At 14.3% G+C, this 20,583-nt stretch overlaps 4 protein-coding genes across 4 annotated transcripts, besides 40 other annotated features; 3 read left to right on the forward strand and 1 right to left on the reverse strand. All coding sequences in view use genetic code 6, as the record gives it.

Annotated features, from left to right (window-relative positions):
- Window positions 1-72: 72 nt before the first annotated feature.
- IMG5_005660 (hypothetical protein) lies at window positions 73-371 on the reverse strand (the record flags this gene model as incomplete). The annotated part of the gene is made up of 2 exons (XM_004039867.1): window positions 73-283; window positions 334-371. The coding sequence occupies 2 exons, from the start codon at window positions 369-371 to the stop codon at window positions 73-75; spliced, it is 249 nt and encodes an 82-aa protein (XP_004039915.1).
- A 529-nt stretch (window positions 372-900) lies between these two features.
- Window positions 901-961: a microsatellite.
- Window positions 962-985: 24 nt separating this feature from the next.
- Window positions 986-1,016: a microsatellite.
- A 215-nt stretch (window positions 1,017-1,231) lies between these two features.
- Window positions 1,232-1,332: a microsatellite.
- Window positions 1,333-1,883: 551 nt separating this feature from the next.
- Window positions 1,884-1,934: a microsatellite.
- A 102-nt stretch (window positions 1,935-2,036) lies between these two features.
- Window positions 2,037-2,199: a microsatellite.
- Window positions 2,147-2,223: a microsatellite.
- Window positions 2,224-2,506: 283 nt separating this feature from the next.
- Window positions 2,507-2,536: a microsatellite.
- A 64-nt stretch (window positions 2,537-2,600) lies between these two features.
- Window positions 2,601-2,644: a microsatellite.
- Window positions 2,612-2,656: a microsatellite.
- Window positions 2,613-2,661: a microsatellite.
- A 5-nt stretch (window positions 2,662-2,666) lies between these two features.
- Window positions 2,667-4,367, forward strand: IMG5_005670 (jumonji family protein, putative; the record flags this gene model as incomplete). Its single annotated transcript, XM_004039868.1, has 6 exons — window positions 2,667-2,836; window positions 2,987-3,092; window positions 3,320-3,438; window positions 3,484-3,593; window positions 3,648-3,782; window positions 3,830-4,367. Exons 1-6 carry the CDS (start codon window positions 2,699-2,701, stop codon window positions 4,365-4,367), a joined length of 1,146 nt encoding a protein of 381 aa, XP_004039916.1. The 5' UTR covers window positions 2,667-2,698.
- Window positions 2,900-2,975: a microsatellite.
- Window positions 4,368-4,517: 150 nt separating the features above from the next.
- Window positions 4,518-4,620: a microsatellite.
- A 41-nt stretch (window positions 4,621-4,661) lies between these two features.
- Window positions 4,662-4,706: a microsatellite.
- A 135-nt stretch (window positions 4,707-4,841) lies between these two features.
- Window positions 4,842-4,906: a microsatellite.
- Window positions 4,847-4,895: a microsatellite.
- Window positions 4,856-4,906: a microsatellite.
- A 106-nt stretch (window positions 4,907-5,012) lies between these two features.
- Window positions 5,013-5,091: a microsatellite.
- A 1,020-nt stretch (window positions 5,092-6,111) lies between these two features.
- Window positions 6,112-6,165: a microsatellite.
- Window positions 6,166-6,260: 95 nt separating this feature from the next.
- Window positions 6,261-6,323: a microsatellite.
- Window positions 6,324-6,364: 41 nt separating this feature from the next.
- IMG5_005680 (hypothetical protein) lies at window positions 6,365-7,750 on the forward strand. Its single transcript, XM_004039869.1, has one exon. It carries the CDS (start codon window positions 7,249-7,251, stop codon window positions 7,672-7,674), a length of 426 nt encoding a protein of 141 aa, XP_004039917.1. The 5' UTR covers window positions 6,365-7,248; the 3' UTR covers window positions 7,675-7,750.
- Window positions 7,286-7,330: a microsatellite.
- A 2,100-nt stretch (window positions 7,751-9,850) lies between the features above and the next one.
- Window positions 9,851-9,918: a microsatellite.
- Window positions 9,854-9,901: a microsatellite.
- Window positions 9,857-9,901: a microsatellite.
- A 123-nt stretch (window positions 9,919-10,041) lies between the features above and the next one.
- Window positions 10,042-10,106: a microsatellite.
- Window positions 10,107-11,018: 912 nt separating this feature from the next.
- Window positions 11,019-11,079: a microsatellite.
- Window positions 11,080-11,601: 522 nt separating this feature from the next.
- Window positions 11,602-11,634: a microsatellite.
- A 2,482-nt stretch (window positions 11,635-14,116) lies between these two features.
- Window positions 14,117-19,953, forward strand: IMG5_005690 (Sel1 domain protein; the record flags this gene model as incomplete). Its single annotated transcript, XM_004039870.1, has 10 exons — window positions 14,117-14,380; window positions 14,586-14,772; window positions 14,956-14,989; window positions 15,554-15,674; window positions 17,338-17,586; window positions 17,698-18,344; window positions 18,396-18,457; window positions 18,588-18,678; window positions 18,726-19,006; window positions 19,925-19,953. The coding sequence occupies 10 exons, from the start codon at window positions 14,117-14,119 to the stop codon at window positions 19,951-19,953; spliced, it is 1,965 nt and encodes a 654-aa protein (XP_004039918.1).
- Window positions 15,705-15,836: a microsatellite.
- Window positions 15,795-15,842: a microsatellite.
- Window positions 15,938-16,006: a microsatellite.
- Window positions 15,947-16,014: a microsatellite.
- Window positions 16,143-16,196: a microsatellite.
- Window positions 16,144-16,205: a microsatellite.
- Window positions 16,435-16,464: a microsatellite.
- Window positions 17,603-17,645: a microsatellite.
- Window positions 18,471-18,543: a microsatellite.
- Window positions 18,478-18,556: a microsatellite.
- Window positions 18,536-18,581: a microsatellite.
- Window positions 19,477-19,506: a microsatellite.
- Window positions 19,534-19,584: a microsatellite.
- A 573-nt stretch (window positions 19,954-20,526) lies between the features above and the next one.
- Window positions 20,527-20,558: a microsatellite.
- The last annotated feature ends 25 nt before the right edge of the window (window positions 20,559-20,583 follow it).

Here is a 20,583-nt window from a genome sequence, read left to right on the forward strand (position 1 = left end):
ACTATTAATAATCAAAGTTAATTAACAAAAATTAATAAATTTTTTTTCAAAATATATATATATATATATAAATCATTTGCTATTTTCTGCAATTGACATCATTTCTAGTACCTATTCGATTAATACTTAAAATTCTTCCATTGATAATTTTCCGTCTCCATTTTCATCCAATTCTTTTAGAACTTCATCAACATCATCTTTAGTGGGTTTATCAACACCTATATCTGAAGCTACATTAATCATTACTTATTCTAATTCGTTTTTTCTAAATATCCAGAACCATCTATATCTACAGATTTGAATGCAGTTTCAGTTATTTTTTTAAGTTTTTACTTATCTTTAAGTATTGATTTTATTCCACTTCCGCTCATTTTATTTTTTTTAATTAATTTATAGAAAATATATAAATAAAATTTGTAATGAATGTGTGAATTAAAAATATATTTTAATAAATAATTAAAATAAAAAGTAATTATATTAATTTTTTTATATTAAAAAAAAAAATTTAATATATTTATTATTAGCATATATATAATATAATAATATTTTTTTTTAATTTTATAATTATTGATACAATATTTAACTAAAATTTATATTATTTATGGTTTTTGAATTAAATTAAAGATTTTAAGTTATTTTAAAGTTTAAATTATTAAGATTAATTCAATAAAAACATTATTATAAAATTTAAGATATTAAAATTAAAAAAAAAAATATTATCTATTTTTGCATTTATTGCAATAATTTTAAAAAAAAAAAAGTTCAATATTAAAAAAAAAAACATTAAAAAAATATATTATATATAAAAAAAAAAAAAATTATATAATATTAGTAAACTAAAATATTGTATATTTAATATATATAAACTATTATAATTTATTATATAAATAAAATAAAAAAATATATATATATATATAAAATATATATATATTTTATTATATTATTATATTATTATATTATAAATATTTAATTTATTTATATTTTAATTTTTTTTTATAAATATTTTTTTTTTAAATTATAAAAATACTCATTTTTAGAAACATTGTTAAAATTTTAATTCATTTAAGATGATTTAACCAATATAAATCAAAAATTACAATTTTTTTATTTTGATAAAAAAAAAAAAATTATTTATTTTTTACTAATTGTTTTTATTTTATTTTTTTTATAAATATATTTCTTATTAAAAAATAAAGTAATATTTAATAATTTTATTATTAGGAAAAAAAAAATATAATAATATTTATATATATAAATATTAATATATATTTATATATAATATATATATATATATATATATATATATATATATATATATATATATATATTATAAACCAAAAAATAATAATAAATATTTTTAAAGATAATATGTACAATATGTATATAAAATAAAATTTTCTTATGAGCATTTTATTATTAATCAAATATTATAAAAAAAAAGATAAAAATTTATAAAAAGTATTCAAATTTCATTTATAATAAGATGATAATTGCTATAATAATCAAGTAATTTTAAATAATAAGAAATTATTAACATATTATAAAATCAATTAAATTGGCAATTAAAAAGAAAATGTAAAAATTTTAAAATAAATAATGAAATGTAAACAAAGATTTATATTTTATAAAAATGTTTAAACTTTATGAATTACTTTTATAATATATAATATAAAAAATGTCATATAACATTAATATAATATAATAGTTGTAATAAATAAAATTAAATATAATGCATAATTATGTTTATAAAGATATAAGAAAGAAAAAAATAAATTGATGAAACTAAATATTTGATAATATAATTAAAATACTAAATGATAAATAAAAAAAATTATTCTAATTTAAAAAAATAAAATCAAAGTGATATAAATATTTTTGATTTTTATTTAAAAATAAAAAAATATATTTATAAAATATAAAATATAGTATAAAATTTAATTTAAATTAGAACAACAATGCAAATAAGTAATTTTTAAAATTAAAAATAAAATAAATTAACAAAAATAATTTATTTAAGATTAAAAAATAAAAAAAATTAATAATGATAATAAAAATATAAATAATAATAATAATAATAATAATAATAATATAATAATAATAATAATAATATTACTATATATAAAAATATTTAATATATTATTTTAATAATTTACATAATAATAATTATCGTAATAATAATAAATATTTAATAATAATAATTTATTTAATAATCAAAAAATTTAAAATTTACAAATTTTTCATAACAAATAAAGTAATAACATCTTAAATATTAAACTATGTCAAAACATATTTAAATGATAAATATATTCTTTTTAAAATAATAATATTTTAAATATATAATGCAATAATTTTTTTCCTTTCAATTTTAAATAGTTTTATTTTTTATATATTTTTTGTTATAATTTTTTTTCGTTTTTTTAATATTGAAAGGGAAAAATATATTGTTTCCAATATTATTTAATGTGAAAAATATAAATGCATATTTGATATTTGTATAATATATATCAATAAAAAGAAAAAAAATAAAATAGAAAAATATATATTGAATATTAATGATTAACTAAAAAATATTTAAATCTAATAAAGGGCTTTTTTTTATTAAAAGAAACAGTAAAAAAAAGAAAAGAATCAAAAAAAAAAAAAATCATAAAAAAAACAAATAAATACAAATCTATAAATTGAAAAATTCTATTATAATATGAAAGCCCGTGAATCCTTATTTCATAATATTCCTTTTTGTCCAGTTCTTCATCCTTCTATGAAAGAATTTAGTGATTTCCCATCTTACATAGAAGTAATAGAAAAATAATATTCTAAAGACTATGGTATAGTCAAGGTACATAAAAATATTTTATTTTTATAAATTTTAATTTTTAAGTATGTTGAATTATAAATATACATTAATATATTTATTTTATGATTTTTTTTATTATATATATAAAATTTTATATTTATTTTATTCCATATTTATTTATATGTTTTAAAGATTGTTCCACCTAAAGAATGGAAGGCTAGAACTTCTGATTATACAGACTCTTTAGAAGATAAAGTAATTAGCGATCCGATAGAATAGAATCCTTATGGAAAAGGGGGTAAATATTTTTAATTTTATATTTAATTATAATTATCTTTAATGCATTTTTATTTATATTAATAATTATAATTATAATTAAAAAAAGTAATAGTACTAATAATTTGCCTTTTTAATTATTAATATATATTTATCTTTTTGTAATTTCACTAATTTTTTACTCTTTTAATTATTTTAATAAAAAAAATTTTCATTATATATTAAATAAACAATAAAATAAATAAATAGGAGTCTATGAATGTGTCCATATAATGAGAAAATCTATTCCTTTCAAAGAATATAGAAAAAAAGCTATGATATTTGATAAAGTCACAAACGGAAAATCAATAGAAGAAGTTGAAGATCTAGTATATAATTATAAAAAATAAAAAAAAAAACTATATTTTAAATAGTTTTGGAAAAATATTTCTTTTAGTCCTCCTTTATATGGTTCTGATATTTAAATGTCTATTTTTGATGAAGGTGTTAAATGGAATTTAAATAACTTAGATTCAATATTAAGGTTAAAATAAAATAAAAAATTTTAAATTTAAATAATATAATTTATAAAACATAGTTAAGGATTAAAATAAAAGATTTCTGGAGTAAATACACCTTATTTATACATAGGAAGTTGGAAAACACTATTCGCTTGGCATAAAGAAGACTTAGATTTAGGTGGAATAAACTATTTACATTATGGAAAACCAAAGTAAAAATAATACATTTTTATAAATAATAATAAATAATGAAAAAAAGATTCTGGTATTGTATTCCAAGAAGTGAAGATTATAAATTAGAAGCTATAGCAAAAGGTAATTTCCCAGAAGCTTATGCAAAATGTAATTAATACTTGAGACATAAAACTTCTATAATAAATCCTTATTAAATAATTAAGAAATGTAAAGGAGATATAAAAATGTCTAAAGTTGCTTAAAATGAAGGAGAATTCATTATTGTGTTTAGTGGAGCTTATCATACTGGATTTAATTGGGGTTATAATATAGCAGAAGCTGTAAATTTCGCTTCTTTGAATTGGCTAAAAATCTTTACAGAATGTAAGCCTTGTAAATGTCATAGTGATAATGTTAGTATAAATCCTGATGAGTTTATAAAAACTTTAGTAAAAAAAGACTTGATCTAAAAAATTGTGCTGAAGTAAAGAATTTCAAAGAGTGGGTAAAATAAAAAGAAATATATGAGGAAAAATAAAATAAATAATTTGATTCTTCTGATGAATAATCGAATAGTATTTAATAATAATAAATTTAAAAATAAAATATTAGAAAAAATATGAGTAGAGTAATAAAAAAATAAATTACAAAAAGAAGTAAAGGTTTAAGAAAAAAAAATAAGTTTTGATTACTTTACTTAAGAATACTTCATATTTAATGAAAGAAAAATAAAATTAAATTTAAAAAAACAACTTATAATTATTTTATTTTAAATATACATACATATATATAAAAATATATAAAATATATAAAAATATATTATATAAATATATATATTTATATATATACATATATATATATTTATCTATATTTATAAATCTTTTATATTTTCTATTTGTATATTTCTTTGATAATTCTTTTTATATTGTATTTTTATTTTTATATTTGTATTTTATTTTTATTATAAAAATACTTTAAATTTAATTAAAGTTTATATATTTAAAATATTTATATATCAATGTATTTAAATAAAAATGTTTTTTCTTATAAATCTATTAAATAGTGTATAAATATTTTAATTATATATTTTATGAAACATTTATATTATATTTAATTATTATCTTTATTATTAAATATAATTATTTTATTTATATATGTAAATTTAAACACTTTTATTTTTAAATATTAATCATTTTTTAATTAATTTTTTCAAATAAATTTTTTTATAGCATTGTATTTTTAATACATAACTAAAATATAATTATATTATTATATTTATATGTTTTTAATAATATATTAATTATTTTAATTATATAATTTTTATTCTTTAATTATATTTATTATTCTATATATTTATTCAAAATTTATTAAATTATTAAGCTTATATATATATATATAATTAAAAATTTCTTTTTCTTTTTTTATTTTATTTTATATTATTATTTATTTGATTTACCAAATAAAATTTATTAATTTTTTGATTTTTTTGATTTTTTAAATCTTATTTCTAGTTTATAAAATGAAATACATTTTTTTTTTTGAAATTTAAATAATTTTATTTTTAAAATCTATTTTTTTCATATATTTTATATTGATATTAAATTAAATCGTTTGTTCATTTTTTAAAAAATACTAATTTTCACATATTAAAGTCTCTAACGATTAAGGTACTACTTTATCTAATGTTCAAAATTTTCGGAGATTAATGACTTTTACGATCAACTAAATATAATAAAAAAAAAATTAAAAAAAACAAGTTTTAATTGAATTAGATGGGCATTTTTAATAATTAATATATAAATTTGATAAGGAAATAGAATTGATAAAAAAATTAATCTATATGATAAATTACATATAGTTACTGGATTACTGGGTGAGTCATATCATTAGTTTTTGTATTCTTATTTTTTAATGTATTTTATTTTACTATATTAAAATATAGCTTAAATATAAATATTTCTTAAAAAAAAATAGTTTTTTGAAAATTATAAAAAAAAATTGTATATAATTATTTAAACATAGAAAAATAAAAAGATTATAATTTAAATAAAATTACTATTTTAACTTTTAGCGCCGTGGGAAATAAAAATGATAAGTTTTTTTATAATAAAATATAATAATATTAAAATTGAAAATTTATTTAATAATATATATATGTATAATCTTTTTTTGCTTTTTATTAAAATATTTACATAATATTTTTTTTATTTTTTTTATTCTTTAATTTAAAACATAAAATAACACTTATAAAATTTTTATTACGTTTAAAAATTTACTTGAAATTATTAAAAAACAATATTACCTTTAAAACTTTAAAATAATAAATTTACACAATTATATTTTTATTGTAATTTTTATTTACATTGAATAATATATATTTTTAATAAGTTTTAAATATAATTATTACATAATTTTATAATAAGAGAATGAGTTAAAAAAATAAATATATATATCTATAAAAAATATTTTAATTTAAAATTATATATTAATACTCTAAAAACACAAATAATAAAATTATAATAATAAAAAAATATTATTATAAAATAAAAAAATTAAAATAAAAACTAAAAAAATAAAAAACTACCATTATGAAAAGAATCCCTCCATATTAGTTTTATTATAAAGATCAAATAGGAAAAGGTTCATTTGGTAATGTATATAAAGGGAAAAATATTTAAGCAAACGAAGTAGTAGCAATAAAAGTAATTAGTAAAAGTATGTTGCGAGCCAACGAATAAATATTGTAAAAAGCATTAGAAAATGAGATAAGATTATAAAAAACAATAATTAGTTAGAATGTAGTCAGAATGCTAGATGTAATAATGGGAAAGAACAATTATTATTTAATAATGGATTATTGTAATAGGGGAGAATTATCAGAAATAATATAAAAAAGGCGAATAATTCCTGAAATAGAAGCAATAGAAATTCTATGTTAAATTTTAAAAGGAATATATTCTTTATATGTGAAAAATATTGTACATAGAGATTTAAAACCAGGTAATATTTTAATTCATTTAAATAATAATAATGAAATAATTTATAAAATTTGCGATTTCGGATTTGCAAGAAGTATGGAAAATTCGGACTGTATTTGTATTTAATCAAAAGTAGGAACTGCACTTTATATGGACCCGAATATAATGGCTAGTAAGGATTATAACTATAAGTGTGATATTTGGTCTATAGGAATTATTTTCTATGAAATGATTTATGGAAAAACACCATGGGTAGCACGAAATGAGAGTGAATTGTTAAAGAATATTTAATAATAAGGACTTTATTTTGATTCTAGTATATATTTATCAGAAACTGCTAAGGATTTATTAAGGAGAATGCTGAGAAATAATTTGGATGAAAGAGTTAGTTATATGTAGATATTTAATCATCCTTTATTGGTTTATAAAATGCAAGAGTTTTTAGTAAATTATAATTCTTGTTTGAATTCTTGTTATTCGCCTTGCCCTTCTTTTAATAAAATTGAAATAGATAGTTTTTTGGAAGATGAAAAGAGTGAATAAGTATATTAAGTTGGGAGTAGTTAATTATTTTCAAATGGAAAATTTTAATCTTTTATAATGGAAAAATAAAACTAGAATTAAAATATAATTTTTTAATAGGAAAATTTAGAATAGAAAGAAATTGATGAAGAACTTATTGTAGATATTTTATTTTATTTAATTGAAAACTCAAAGTTGGATTTTAAGAAATTTTAAGAAGTTTTTTATGATGGAGAATATGACTTAATTGAATTTAGGAAAATTATTTAAAGTTATTTTCATTATTCGAATAAAAAATGTGAGTATATTTTCTATGGAATACTTGCTATTCTTAATGAAATTTAAAATAATTGCCTACCTATGGATTTTTAGAATATTTAAATGTAAAAATTTGTTATTAAATATGAAGATATTATCTATTTGTTTTTGAAGTTAGATGAAACTTATTATGATTTTCATTTATAATAAAAAATTATTGAAATAGAAGAATTAGAATAGTAAAAATAATAGGAAGAAGAGGAAGAGGAAGAAGAAAATGATGAATAATAGTAAGAATCGTAAAATTTTTAGTCTGTTTTGGAAATTTAGGAAGAATAGCAATTTTAAGATGAAAATGAAAATTTTTAAAGATATTATGGTTCTTAATAATAATAAATATAAGAGGAAGAAGAAAAAAAATAAGGAGAATAAGAAAATTTTTGTTAAAATTATTACTAAATGAAAATGTCAAATAATAATACTTATTATGGATAATTAGAAAATTAAATATATTTATAAAACGAAAATATTTTGGATAATTAATTGAAAGATAATTCAAATAATGTTTTTTAAAATATAGATATATAATTTAATATTGAAGAAAAATTTAAAAGTTACTCAAAAACTCCTTAAAATTAAGCTTATAATACTTTTGATTTATAATAAAGAACGAAATCTTTTACTAGTTAATATAATTAATAAATAGAATAATAAAAAGATAAAAAATTAGAAGATTAAAAAGTCCTTTAATTTGATTTTTTATAATAATAAAATAATTTAGATCCATATTAAATAGAAAAAAAAATTAAAAATAAGAACTTTATACAAATAAAATTAATTAAAATTATAATTTATAAAATTATGAAAATATTTATCCAAATAATTAAAATATTTTTACTTATTAAGATCCTATATACAATAATAAAGACCTAATCTTAAATTATGTAAATACTAAAATATTAGAAGACGATAGTAATAAAATTTAAGAAAAAATATAAAATGAAAGAAATAAACTTATTGATAAAGACTTTACAACAAATGATACTTAAAAATATTTAAATTTTTATTAATTTAATAATATTTAAATAGGAATAGATAATTAAGTTCTTCCTAAAGAAGAGAAAAAAATTATTAATTAAGATAAAGATTTGAAGAAAGAATAAACCTAAAATATTAAATAGGAAGATAATTTTGTTTTAAAAGGGTTTTAATGTGACGAAACAATAAACAATAAATACAAAAATATAAATTATATAACTAACTAAGAATATAATATAGATAATAAGATTTATAATTATACAAATAAAATGATTGACATTAACAATAATAATATAAATTAATAGAAAGATGATATTTATATAGAAAGTAATGAAAATAAGTAAAATAAATTAATTTAAATTGGTTCTAGTATTTATTAAGAAGAAAATTAAAAAAAAATAGAGGAATAGAAATTTGAAAAACAGAATGAAAATTAAAATGATAATTAAAATTAGGATAATAAAGTAGATTTAATTAAATAAATAGATGATTATTTTTTAAAATTATAATAAAATTAATAAAATATAAATGACTATGTAAATAAAATTATTTATTCTGATTAGAATACTTAAATTTAAAAAGAATATTAAAAAGAAAATTAAGATAATTAATAATAAAATTATAAAAGTTTTTAAAATGAGCAGAATGATAATAAATAATCGTAAAAAAAAATATACATAAATATATTTAAAAAAAATAATATAATTTTAATAAATATAAAAGAATTAATAAAAATATATAATTATGTATTGAAAATTAACAATATAAATAATTTTATATAAAATATAATATATATTTAATTTAAACGTATTAATATTTTAAAAAAGGTAACAATTTTCGCTTGAATAATCAGGAATTTCATAGATTTTTTAAGATTATGATAAACATAAATAATTTAATATAAATTATAATTATGATTATAAATATAATCCATATTTATGAATAATTTTTACTTATTTTATATAATATTATTTTTCTTCAATTATAAATTCTCTGAATATGATATTTAATTATATAATATTATATATTTATTTATTTATAATTTTCATTATATATTTTTGTATCACTTTAAATTTATTAAAAATATAAAAGTATTTTTTTTATAAAAAGCATAAAAATAAAATTGCTCTTTAAAATACATTTAAAATCTATTTCTTTAATTTTTATAAAAGCCTGTAATATAATATCTGTTTTAATTTATTAGAAAAATCATGTAAAAAGTAATTATAATAGTAAAACTTTAATTATAACTGATAAATAATTAAAAAGAGATTATTTAAAAATTATTATAAATATAAGCAAATTTTAATTATTATATATATAAATATATAAATATATTAATATATAAATATATATATATAATTCTAAATAACTATATTTTAATATAAATAAATTTAATTTATTAATTAATTATTTTTTTCTAAGTATAATATTAGTTCTTTGTTATTAATATAAATTTCTTTATTTAAATAAAAAATATTAATTTAATATAATTCTATTGTATTTATCATTTTAAAATATATTAAATTAAAAGTATTTATTATATTTAAAATATTAATATTATATATAATATCTTTAATATAATAAATAGTAAAATGATAAAAATAGCAACTTTTATGTATTTAATATTAAATTAAAATAAGCTTTAATCATAAATAGATTTTATTATTAATAAAAATTCGAACAAATGCTTTTATAATTTTCAAAATTCACATAAATTATTACACGTCTTAAAAGAATAAATTTTGCAAATATAAAAAAAGTAATCATACTTTAATAATAAATACACTCCAAAACTAATAATAATTTAAAGATAAGTTAATAGTCCTAAATAATTTGGTGTAAAAAAAATTGAATATTATTAATTTAAAGGCAAATCAAATAATATAAAATATTAAACTTTTAGCATTATTTTAAGAACATATTATTAATGTATTTATACTAATCTTTATTAAATTTTAATTTAATGGCAAATATAGTAAAATTGAATAATAAATATACACTTAAAAGTTGATGAATCTGTTAAAACAATAAACTTTAAGTTAAACAAATGATATTATAATTAATTTTGTAAAAAAAAATAAAAAATACTAAGTTAAATAAGATTATTAATTCAGAAAATTTTAATAATTAGAATAATAAGAAATTCCTATTATATGGCGAAATAAACGAGATTGATAAAAATATTAATAGATAATCTAAATATCATAATTTAAAAAAATCATTCAGACATACATATGATAATTTACATTTTTAAAGAAGAAATATTATAATTATAAGATATTCCTAAACAATCAATATAGTCTATAATTAAAATATAAAAAAAATGAAAGTAAATTAGATAAAATTTAGGCTAATTAAAGGTTAATATTGTTTTAGTTTAAAATTAGGAATAATCTTAGAAATTGCATGAAATTAAATTTTAGAAAAATATGAAGAATTATAAAATATTATAATTATATTTTAATTGAATATAGTTATTATAAATATATAATTTGTTAAATTATATTAATAAAGATTAATTGTATAAATTGTATTAATAATTTACCAAAAAGAAATGATAAGTTATTTCTGGACATATAATTTTATATAATAAAAGCTGAAATATCAATATTTAAAATAATATAAATGTTAATATTATAATAATATTTGAAATTTCACTGATTACATATGAAAAATAATAAAAAAGAATATATAAAATAAATAAATATAAAAATAAAGATTAAGAGAAAAATTTAAATTATATTATACATATTTATATTTTTTTGTTACTAAGTATTAATAATTATTTACATTTTTTTATTTTTTTCTATTAATATAAATCTTTATTATTATAATTATTATTTTCTAATTTAATATTTTAAATATAAATATAAATTCATAGTATTTTTTAAATTATAAATAATATAACTAATAAAATATATTAATAAGTTTATTTTATGTCAAATCATTTTTACATTTTTTCTAAATTTACATTTGCCTTAAATATAAAATTTCATTATTAATGTTTTTAAGTTTGTAAATATAATTTAATATATAGATTTAAAAGGATTATAATTATATAAAATTTAAAAATAAATAAAATTTTAAAATATATATTTTTTTATATTTTAAGATAATTAATTTATGCATATTTATATTAGAATTTATATATTATTATATAAAATATATTCAATCGTCTAAAATTTATATTTTATATTAATATAATAAAAAAAATTATAAAAGTAAAATTAATTGAATTATTATTTCAAAAAATTATTTGATTAATTTAATTTTGAAAAATTTGTGATTAAATATTTTTCAAAATAACAATAGTATTAAATAAATTTAATATTTTAAAAGTATTTTTTTTTTAAATTATTGCTTATATATATATATATATATTCTTTATTATTATTTTATATTTTTTTATTCTATTAAACTTAAATTAAATTAATATTAAAAATCCTCATAATTTTTTGTTTTTCATTAGTTTATTATTTTTTGCTATTTTAAAAAAATCTAATCACAAATTATAATATTATATTAATTATTTTATATCTATTAGTAAAAATGAAATTTTTTTAAATATAGACAAATGGTTAAAATTAATAATGTTTTTATATTTAATGAATAAAAATATTATTTTATTATCTCAATATATATATATATGTTCATTATTTTTATATTTTATACTTTTTTATTATTTTCTTTCTTTGAATTTTTAAATTTATAGGTTATAAAATTATTCTAATAAACTATTATAGAAAAATTATGTACTAATAAAATTAAATTTATATTTATTTATCTTATCTTATTATTTGTAAACTCATAATTTTGTCTGATTTAATGTTATTACTCAATTAGGAGTAATTTGTATTTTTATGAAAATTTAATATAAATGTGCATTCATTTTATCAACTTTATTAAAATTATGGCAAACACAAAGAACTAATATTAACAAAATAAAAAATTAAAGACATAAATTTATATAATAATTTATTATAATTTAAAATAATATTTTAATTCATTATAAAATTATTTAAATCAATACTCGTTTTATAAATATTTATTCATTAATATTTTTTTAAATAACTTTTTTAATGAATAAATGAATGTAAATATATTATGATGATAATAAAATATAATATTTATTAAGTACAAAATGAAACATTATTAAAAAAATTAAATTAAAACAGAGAATAAGCAATTTATTTATATAGATAATATATTAATATAATTTATATTAAATAAAAATTAAAATATTTATTAATTTTTATTTTGATATAAATAATCTTACAAGATTTAATTGCTTTTTTTAATTACTTTTTTAAAAATATAATTTTTTTTACACTTCACTTATTTATAATTTATATATAAATAATTTTATTCTTTATTAAAAAAAAAAAAAAAAGGCCTAAAATATAAAATAAAAAAAAAATCTAAAAAAGAAAATTATTTTAAATTGACATTAAATAAATAAAAAACTAAAAAAATATATATAAAAAAAAATATACTATTCAATTTTTTTTTTTTTGAATACAATACAAAAAATATATATATATTATAAAAAATGAAAATGTTGCCTTAATAATAATTATAAATAAATTCCAAAATTCAGATTTCACATGAAATCATCAATAAAAAAATTTTTTCCGAGTCTAAAATTGAATAAAATTAAATCAAATAATAATCAAATATTGAAAGAAACAAAGAATATGAAATTCTTAACAAATGTTATTTGGAATATTTAAAAGTAAATATATATATATATATAATTAATTAATGTATATTATTATTTTAATTAAAGGGAAATAAACAATTAATGAATTAATTAATAAATCAAATAACAAGCAATTCTTAGAAAAAAGAACAAATCAGTAGGTGGATGTTAGCAGTACAATAGACGTTAGCAGATATATATAGAAGCAAAGACTAAAAATATAATAAAAGTGATGCCAATTACTTAATAGAAGTGACTTTGTATTAAATGCCATGGTTTGAATCCGGAAATGAGCATGAAATTAGAGAATAAGAAGAAGAATAATTAAAAAAATAGAAATATACACCCCAAAAAAGCAGTAGTTCATTATTTAGTAATTGCTCGAATTAAAAAAAGAATGAATTGATATTGAAAAAAGCTTCTCCTCATTTCGAATTGTTTAATGATTTGTCAAGATTTATTATGACTTTGCTTTCCTTTAACTGTTCTTATGGAATTTAAATAATAAAATTTTTAGTATCAAATATAATACCAATGTATATATTTTTTTTATAAATATATATATATTTTCTTTTTTATAAATAAATTTATATACATCTATCTATATTATTCTTTCAATTTTTTTATTTATTTTTTTGTTTGATTAAAAAAATAAATAAAGACAAGTAAAAGAATCAGAATAAAAAAAAAAAATTAAATTGAATTAAATATTAATGGAAGTACTTTCGAAAACCAAAAAAAAGTCCTTTTACATATAAAACAACTTTTAGATAAATATATTTTAAATAGTGTTAGTGATTTTAAATAATTAATATAAGAAGATTAGTAATTTTTCTTATCACTTTTATAACATCATCCCAATTCTAAAGAAAAAATGGAAAACTTTAAAGAATTATTAATTGGATAAGCTTAATTTGGAGAAACAATTTCTAGATGTCTGTATATATTGGACACTAATAAAAATAAAAGAGATATTTCTTATGTAAAAAGTTTATAAAATCTTGTCGACAATTAATACTAAAAAAATGTATTGTTTAAATAAGGATCCCCTAATAATTTAAAAATGATGACTTAAATTATTCAATTATTAGCCAAAATTAGCAAAACATTCCCTTTATTCTAAAATGAAGTAACATAAGTAATTTTAGAATTTTATCCTCATAAAATGTAAAACGAATAATTCCATAAAATTTATATTACTAATATATTACAACTTTCGATTATAAATCCTTAAATTATGAGCAAAATATTACATATAATTATCTAAAAAATTATAGAAATAGATTCTGAAATAAAAGTAATATATATAACATAAATTTTATATTTATTTTTTAATAAAATAGGAAGTTTAATTTGATACAAATACAAATTAAACAATGGCAGAAAAATTAGACTGGATAATGTTAATTCTATTTTAATTTATAGACTTATTATTAAATGAAAAGATTGGGGAAGAAACATGTTTTGGAATTATATAAAAAAACGAAAAAAATATTATAAACGAAAATGATTTATTTTAAATTTTCATAAGTATTTTTAATGAATAAATATTATTAACTTTCAAAAGTAAATATGTATAATTTTTAATTTTTTATTTGTGTTCATAAAGAGAATCTTTTAAAAAGCTTTTTTTATCAAATTTAATAAATAATATAATAAAAAAAAATCCTCTATTATATAAATCTACAAAAATAAACTCGATTTATTACCTAGGAAGTTTTCTAGCCCGTGCAAAATACGTAGACTAGTAAATAATATTGAAAGTCTTTAAAATATTAATTGATCATTTAAAAAAATATTTATAAAAATTCAGCGATATATAAAAAGAGGAAAATTATAATGAATGTTTACATGAAATACATTAAAACCTTTACCATTTATTATAGTCTATGATATATATATTATGCTTTAGATATAAGAATTTAAAAAAAGATGAAAGAAAACTTATTATGGACGAATTCTTTTTTATTATGAAATAGGCATGTTAAAATTTTAATGCACTTTTCTTTATTACATCTTATATTTAAGATGTTTTTGTGGAATTATGCTAGTTTTATGAATTAAGCGATTTTGCATAGCTTTTTAATAATTATTCAAATATTAAATAAAAAAAACAAATTCTTGATGTATATTTCCCTTTTGATCCGTATTGTCTTTAGTATAGCGATAAATATATAATAGATATATATTAAAATTGGTAAGATTTGTAAAATAATTCTCTTGATGAAACTAAAAATAATATGAATGTGAGCTTTAATTACGGATTTATAAATGATAAAATTAAAAATATAAGTGATATATAATATGATAGGGAAAATATGATTGATGATATAAATTATAAAAATAACCATAATTAAGGAAGAAAATATGATCAATCGTAAATAAATACACCTTTAACATAAGATGATGATAATAATTAATAAGGTATGCATGTAAATAGAAAATCATATAAAAGAAAACACAATAATGATAATGAAAATAATATTATTATATAATAATAATAATAATAATAATAATAATAATAATAATAATAATAAAAAATTAAAAAAATGTAATAATAATATTATTAATAATAACAATTTTAATATAATAATTTTAATCTAAACGATTATTCATTTGGAAATTAAATTAAATAAATCTGCAACGAATTTAATTTTAAAGAAAGTTCTTTTTGAGAAGAAGGTTTTTTTTTATTTTTTTATTATTTTAATATTAAAAAAAATTAATTAAATTTTTATACTTTTAATAATAAAAAATATTAATTTTATTATATATAAATGTATTATATTAATATTGTTTTTTTTCTTCACTTTTTAAACATAATATTTTTTATATTATTATTTGTTTTTTATTTCTATTTACTTTAGACTTTATTATTTTTTTTCAATAATTTTTATACCATTTTTAATTGTTTTTTATTATTTTTAAATTATTTTAATCTATTTATAATTATTATTTTAATTGTTTGTTGGTTTTTTGTTTATTTTTTTGCTTTTTTATATATTTTTTTATTTAAAAAATAATATTATTTATTTTAATATTTTTGAAATAAAAAAAATAAAACAACAATTTTTTTTAAAAATAAAAAAATTTAAAAATTAATAACAATTTGAATACAAATAATAAAAGTAATTAAATTAATTAACCTATAATTTCTTTATTTTATTTTATTTTACTTTTTTTTTTTTTTAAAAAAAAAATATAAATAAAAAATATATAAATCAATTATAGATATAATACAATAAAAATAAAAAAATGAATTAATCAAATAAACTTGCTAAATGATGAATAAGCTATAGAATGCAAAAATTATATGACTTAACACATATTTAGTGAAATAGAAAAGATATTTTAAGAAAACTAGCAATAATGTGATTTAAAAAACAGCGAAAATAAAACTAACATTAAATAAGTTGAAGAGGAAACAAATAAATTTAAAAATACTACAAATGAATTAATATAATTACTAGGAGGTATATATTAAAAAAATATAAATATATAAATTATAAATTTTATAAATAAAAAAAATAAATTAAAAAGAAACATATAAATATATTTTAAATACTCCTAAGTTAAATAAAGAAACTAAAGCACATATAATAAACATAAATTAATCTTTAGAAATATTAACAAAATATTCTAAATAATAAAGATTCACTTTAAGTTATAATATGTATTTACAAAGTTATTTTTAGAGAATAAAAAAGGAATTAAATGAAATAATTGAGGATATTTAAGCTTTAAATCGTTCCGGATGTTGTGGAAATTCAACGTATAAAATAAAATAAAATAAGTTAAATTTTTTATTTTTTTAGAATAAAGAAAAAATTAGATACAAACATTCCCAAATATTTAAAAATACAATTAATTTTTTTCTAACATTTAGAAGGTTTTTAAGGCGCTTAGATTCAAAGGGAAATATATTATTAGTTAGATTAAAATATAAACGATATAAAGAAAAAAATTAAAGCTCATATTGATAAATATTTTATTACTGACGGAAAAATTATAGAAGTTAAGTTACCTCCTTAAATTATTTACAAAGATAAAATTGTGGAAAAATAAGTAATAAAAACAGAATATGTATATAAAGAGGAAGGCTTACTTTGTCAAGCACATGAATATTTTTTTGGAATAGGAACTCCTTAGTAAATTCGAAAAGGTTTAGATTTATATAATTTAGAAGCTAATAAAGATAATGTAAAAGCTTTAAATACTTTAGGGTAAATATATTTTGAAGGAAAAATAGTACCTTAAGATTTAAAAAGATCATATTAATATTATTTCAAATCTTCAGAAAAAGGAGATCCAGAAGGAATGTATAGAATCGGATAATATTATGAAGTAACTTTTCGAAAAAATATTTATATATATATATATATATATATATATATTTATTATATGTCATTCTAAACTATATTATTTTATATTATATTTTTTTTTTAATTAATATAGAAAGGACTAATAAAAGAATTAAAACTAGAGTAACTAAATGATAATAGAAATGATATAGAAAAATCTATAGAATATTATAAATAAGCAGCTGAAAAAATGCATTATGATGCAATTGCTGATTTAGGTTATATTTATGAAAACGGATAAAAAGATAAAGAAGGAAATATTTTAGTTTAATAAAATATTGAATAAGCCGAAAAAATATACAAAAAAGCATAAGAATTGGAAAATTGTCCTAGAATTTGTAATAATTTAGGAACTTTATTTTTCAAAAAACTAGATAGAGATTAAGCTTTAAAGTATTTCTAATAAGCTGATTAAAATCATAATTCTTAGGGGTCTTTAAATTTGGGTATTTGTTATTTAAAAGGATATGGAATCAAAAAGGATATTGAAAAAGGTATGGATTATTTGAAAAAAGCGGCTAAGAAAGGAAATAATGAGGCAAAATTATAATTTTGTTATTATTTATTATAATAAGCAAGTGAAGTGGATAATGAAAACGAATACTTTTAAGCAGCTAATTATTTAAGAGAAATACTTTCCAATGATAATAATAATTCCGAAGCCTTATTTTATTTAGGATTTTTACATGAATTGGGATTAGGAGTTGTTTAAGATTATAAAACAGCAATTAAATTTTATTTGTAATTTTTATACTTAATTTTAATAAAATATAAATTTAATTAAAAAAAAAGTATATCAGGATAATAAGAAAATGACAAATCTTTAAATAAAATAGGAGATATATATTATTCAGGTCTATATTTTAAATATATATATATATTAATTAAATTTATTTATAAATATTAATTTATATATATATATATATATATGTATATATATTACATTTTTATATTAACATATATATTAATTTTTAATTATAAAAGGTGTTGGATTATAAAAAGATTATAGAAAAGCTATTGAATTTTATAATAAATCTGCTTCATATGGAAATACAGATGCTTTAGTAAATCTTGGGTTTTTTTTTATTTTATATATTAATAATATTGAATTTTTTAATTAAGTGCTATATATGAGGAAGGATGTGAAAATATTGTATAGTAAGACTTTGTTAAAGCATATGAATTTTACAACAAAGCTGCTAAACTTGGAAGTGCTGAAGCATGGACTAATATTGGTTTAATGATCGAAATGGGAAGAATCTAAGATAAGTAAGCAAATGATGCCTATTAAGCATATTTGACTGCTAGTTAAAAGGGAGATTTGAATTCTTTGGATATTTTAAAAGATAAAGTTTTAGCTTTGTAAAGTGATTATATTTATTTGGGATATGCTACAATGTAAGGTGATGAAAATAATTAAATTTTGCAATAAAATACTCAATAAATATTGGATTAATATAGGTCTGTAGTAAGCAGTTAGTAATAAAATGTTTTAAAATCAAAAATATTATAAAAACAGGAAAAAGATAATTTACTTTTTTATAAATTTTGAAAAGTTTTTTTTTTTTTATAAAATATATTTATTTTAACTTTTTGTTATTTTTTTAAAATATATTTTTAATCTTAAGTTTTATAATTTTTTCTATTAGTAAGTTATTCTTATTTTTTTTTATTTTTAATTATAAATACTTGAATATATTAGTTTATTATATAATCTAATTCATTGATAATTAAATAAAAAAAAAAATACATAAATACAAAATTTCTATTAATATTAATTTTCAAATATTTTAATTATATATAAAATTTATATATAACTCAATTAAATAAAAATGATTAGTAAAATGGATATTAATAACTTCATAATTATTATTAAATTAATAAAATAAATTAAAAAAATAAAATATATAATAGGATAATTAAAAAATAAATATATATATATTATTTATATATATATATATTTATGTATATATATATATATTTATTTAACACTCTTATTATTAATTAATTTATTATTTTTGTTTTATTTTAAATAAATGATTTATATAATAACTAATTATCTTTTTTCATTTTAATCATTAATTGATTTAAAATTATATTCAAAATAAAAACAACAATGTTTTTATATCTTTTATTAGAAATGTATAATTCTTTGTCAGAAAAATTAAAGCATCTTAATTAATAATATTAATATATATGTGTTTTTTACATCTTTCAATAGTGTTTTTAATAAAAATATAATTGAATTTTTAGAAAACTAAAAAATATATATTAAATTATATATAGAATATATAGAAAATTTAGATTAGTTTTAATTTTAGATGGTTTATCACCTAGCATATCTTTATGAAATAAATAATACTTTATTATTTAATTTTTGATTATTTGGAAGTAATTATTTAAAATTTATATATATTATTATATATTTTGAAATAATTTAAGGAGAAGATAACTATATTAAAATATGAAATATTTTAAATAAATTTATTATAAATACTATAAGCATGTTTTATGATTTATTTTATATTAGAATTTTTACTATTTAATTGATTTAAATTTTAATATTTTTTAATGTAGTATTAATATTATTTCAGATATATTAATTATATAAATAAAAAAATATTTATTAAAATTTCCTAAATAATAATTAAATTATTTGTCTTTTATTAATTTTTTTGCTTAAAGGAATAGAAAAAAGAAAAAAAGTTTATCTTTGTAGTATTTTTTAATAAATAAAATATATTAAAAATTATATAATGTTTTTTTTAATTAAAAATATTAAAAAACGTATTGATTTTTATATTATATATAAATTTATATTTTACATTATTTTAATAATATTTTTATTAAATTTTATATTATAAAATAATCAAATAATTCATATATATATAAAATTTAAAAATAAAATAAAAAAGCATATAATAAATAATATATAAAATAATTATAAAAAATATAATTTTTATATATTTATACATATTAA

The sequence above is a fragment of the Ichthyophthirius multifiliis genome (genome assembly GCF_000220395.1).
Source record: "Ichthyophthirius multifiliis unplaced genomic scaffold scaff_1120509249453, whole genome shotgun sequence".
Classification (NCBI taxonomy): Eukaryota; Ciliophora; class Oligohymenophorea; order Hymenostomatida; genus Ichthyophthirius; species Ichthyophthirius multifiliis.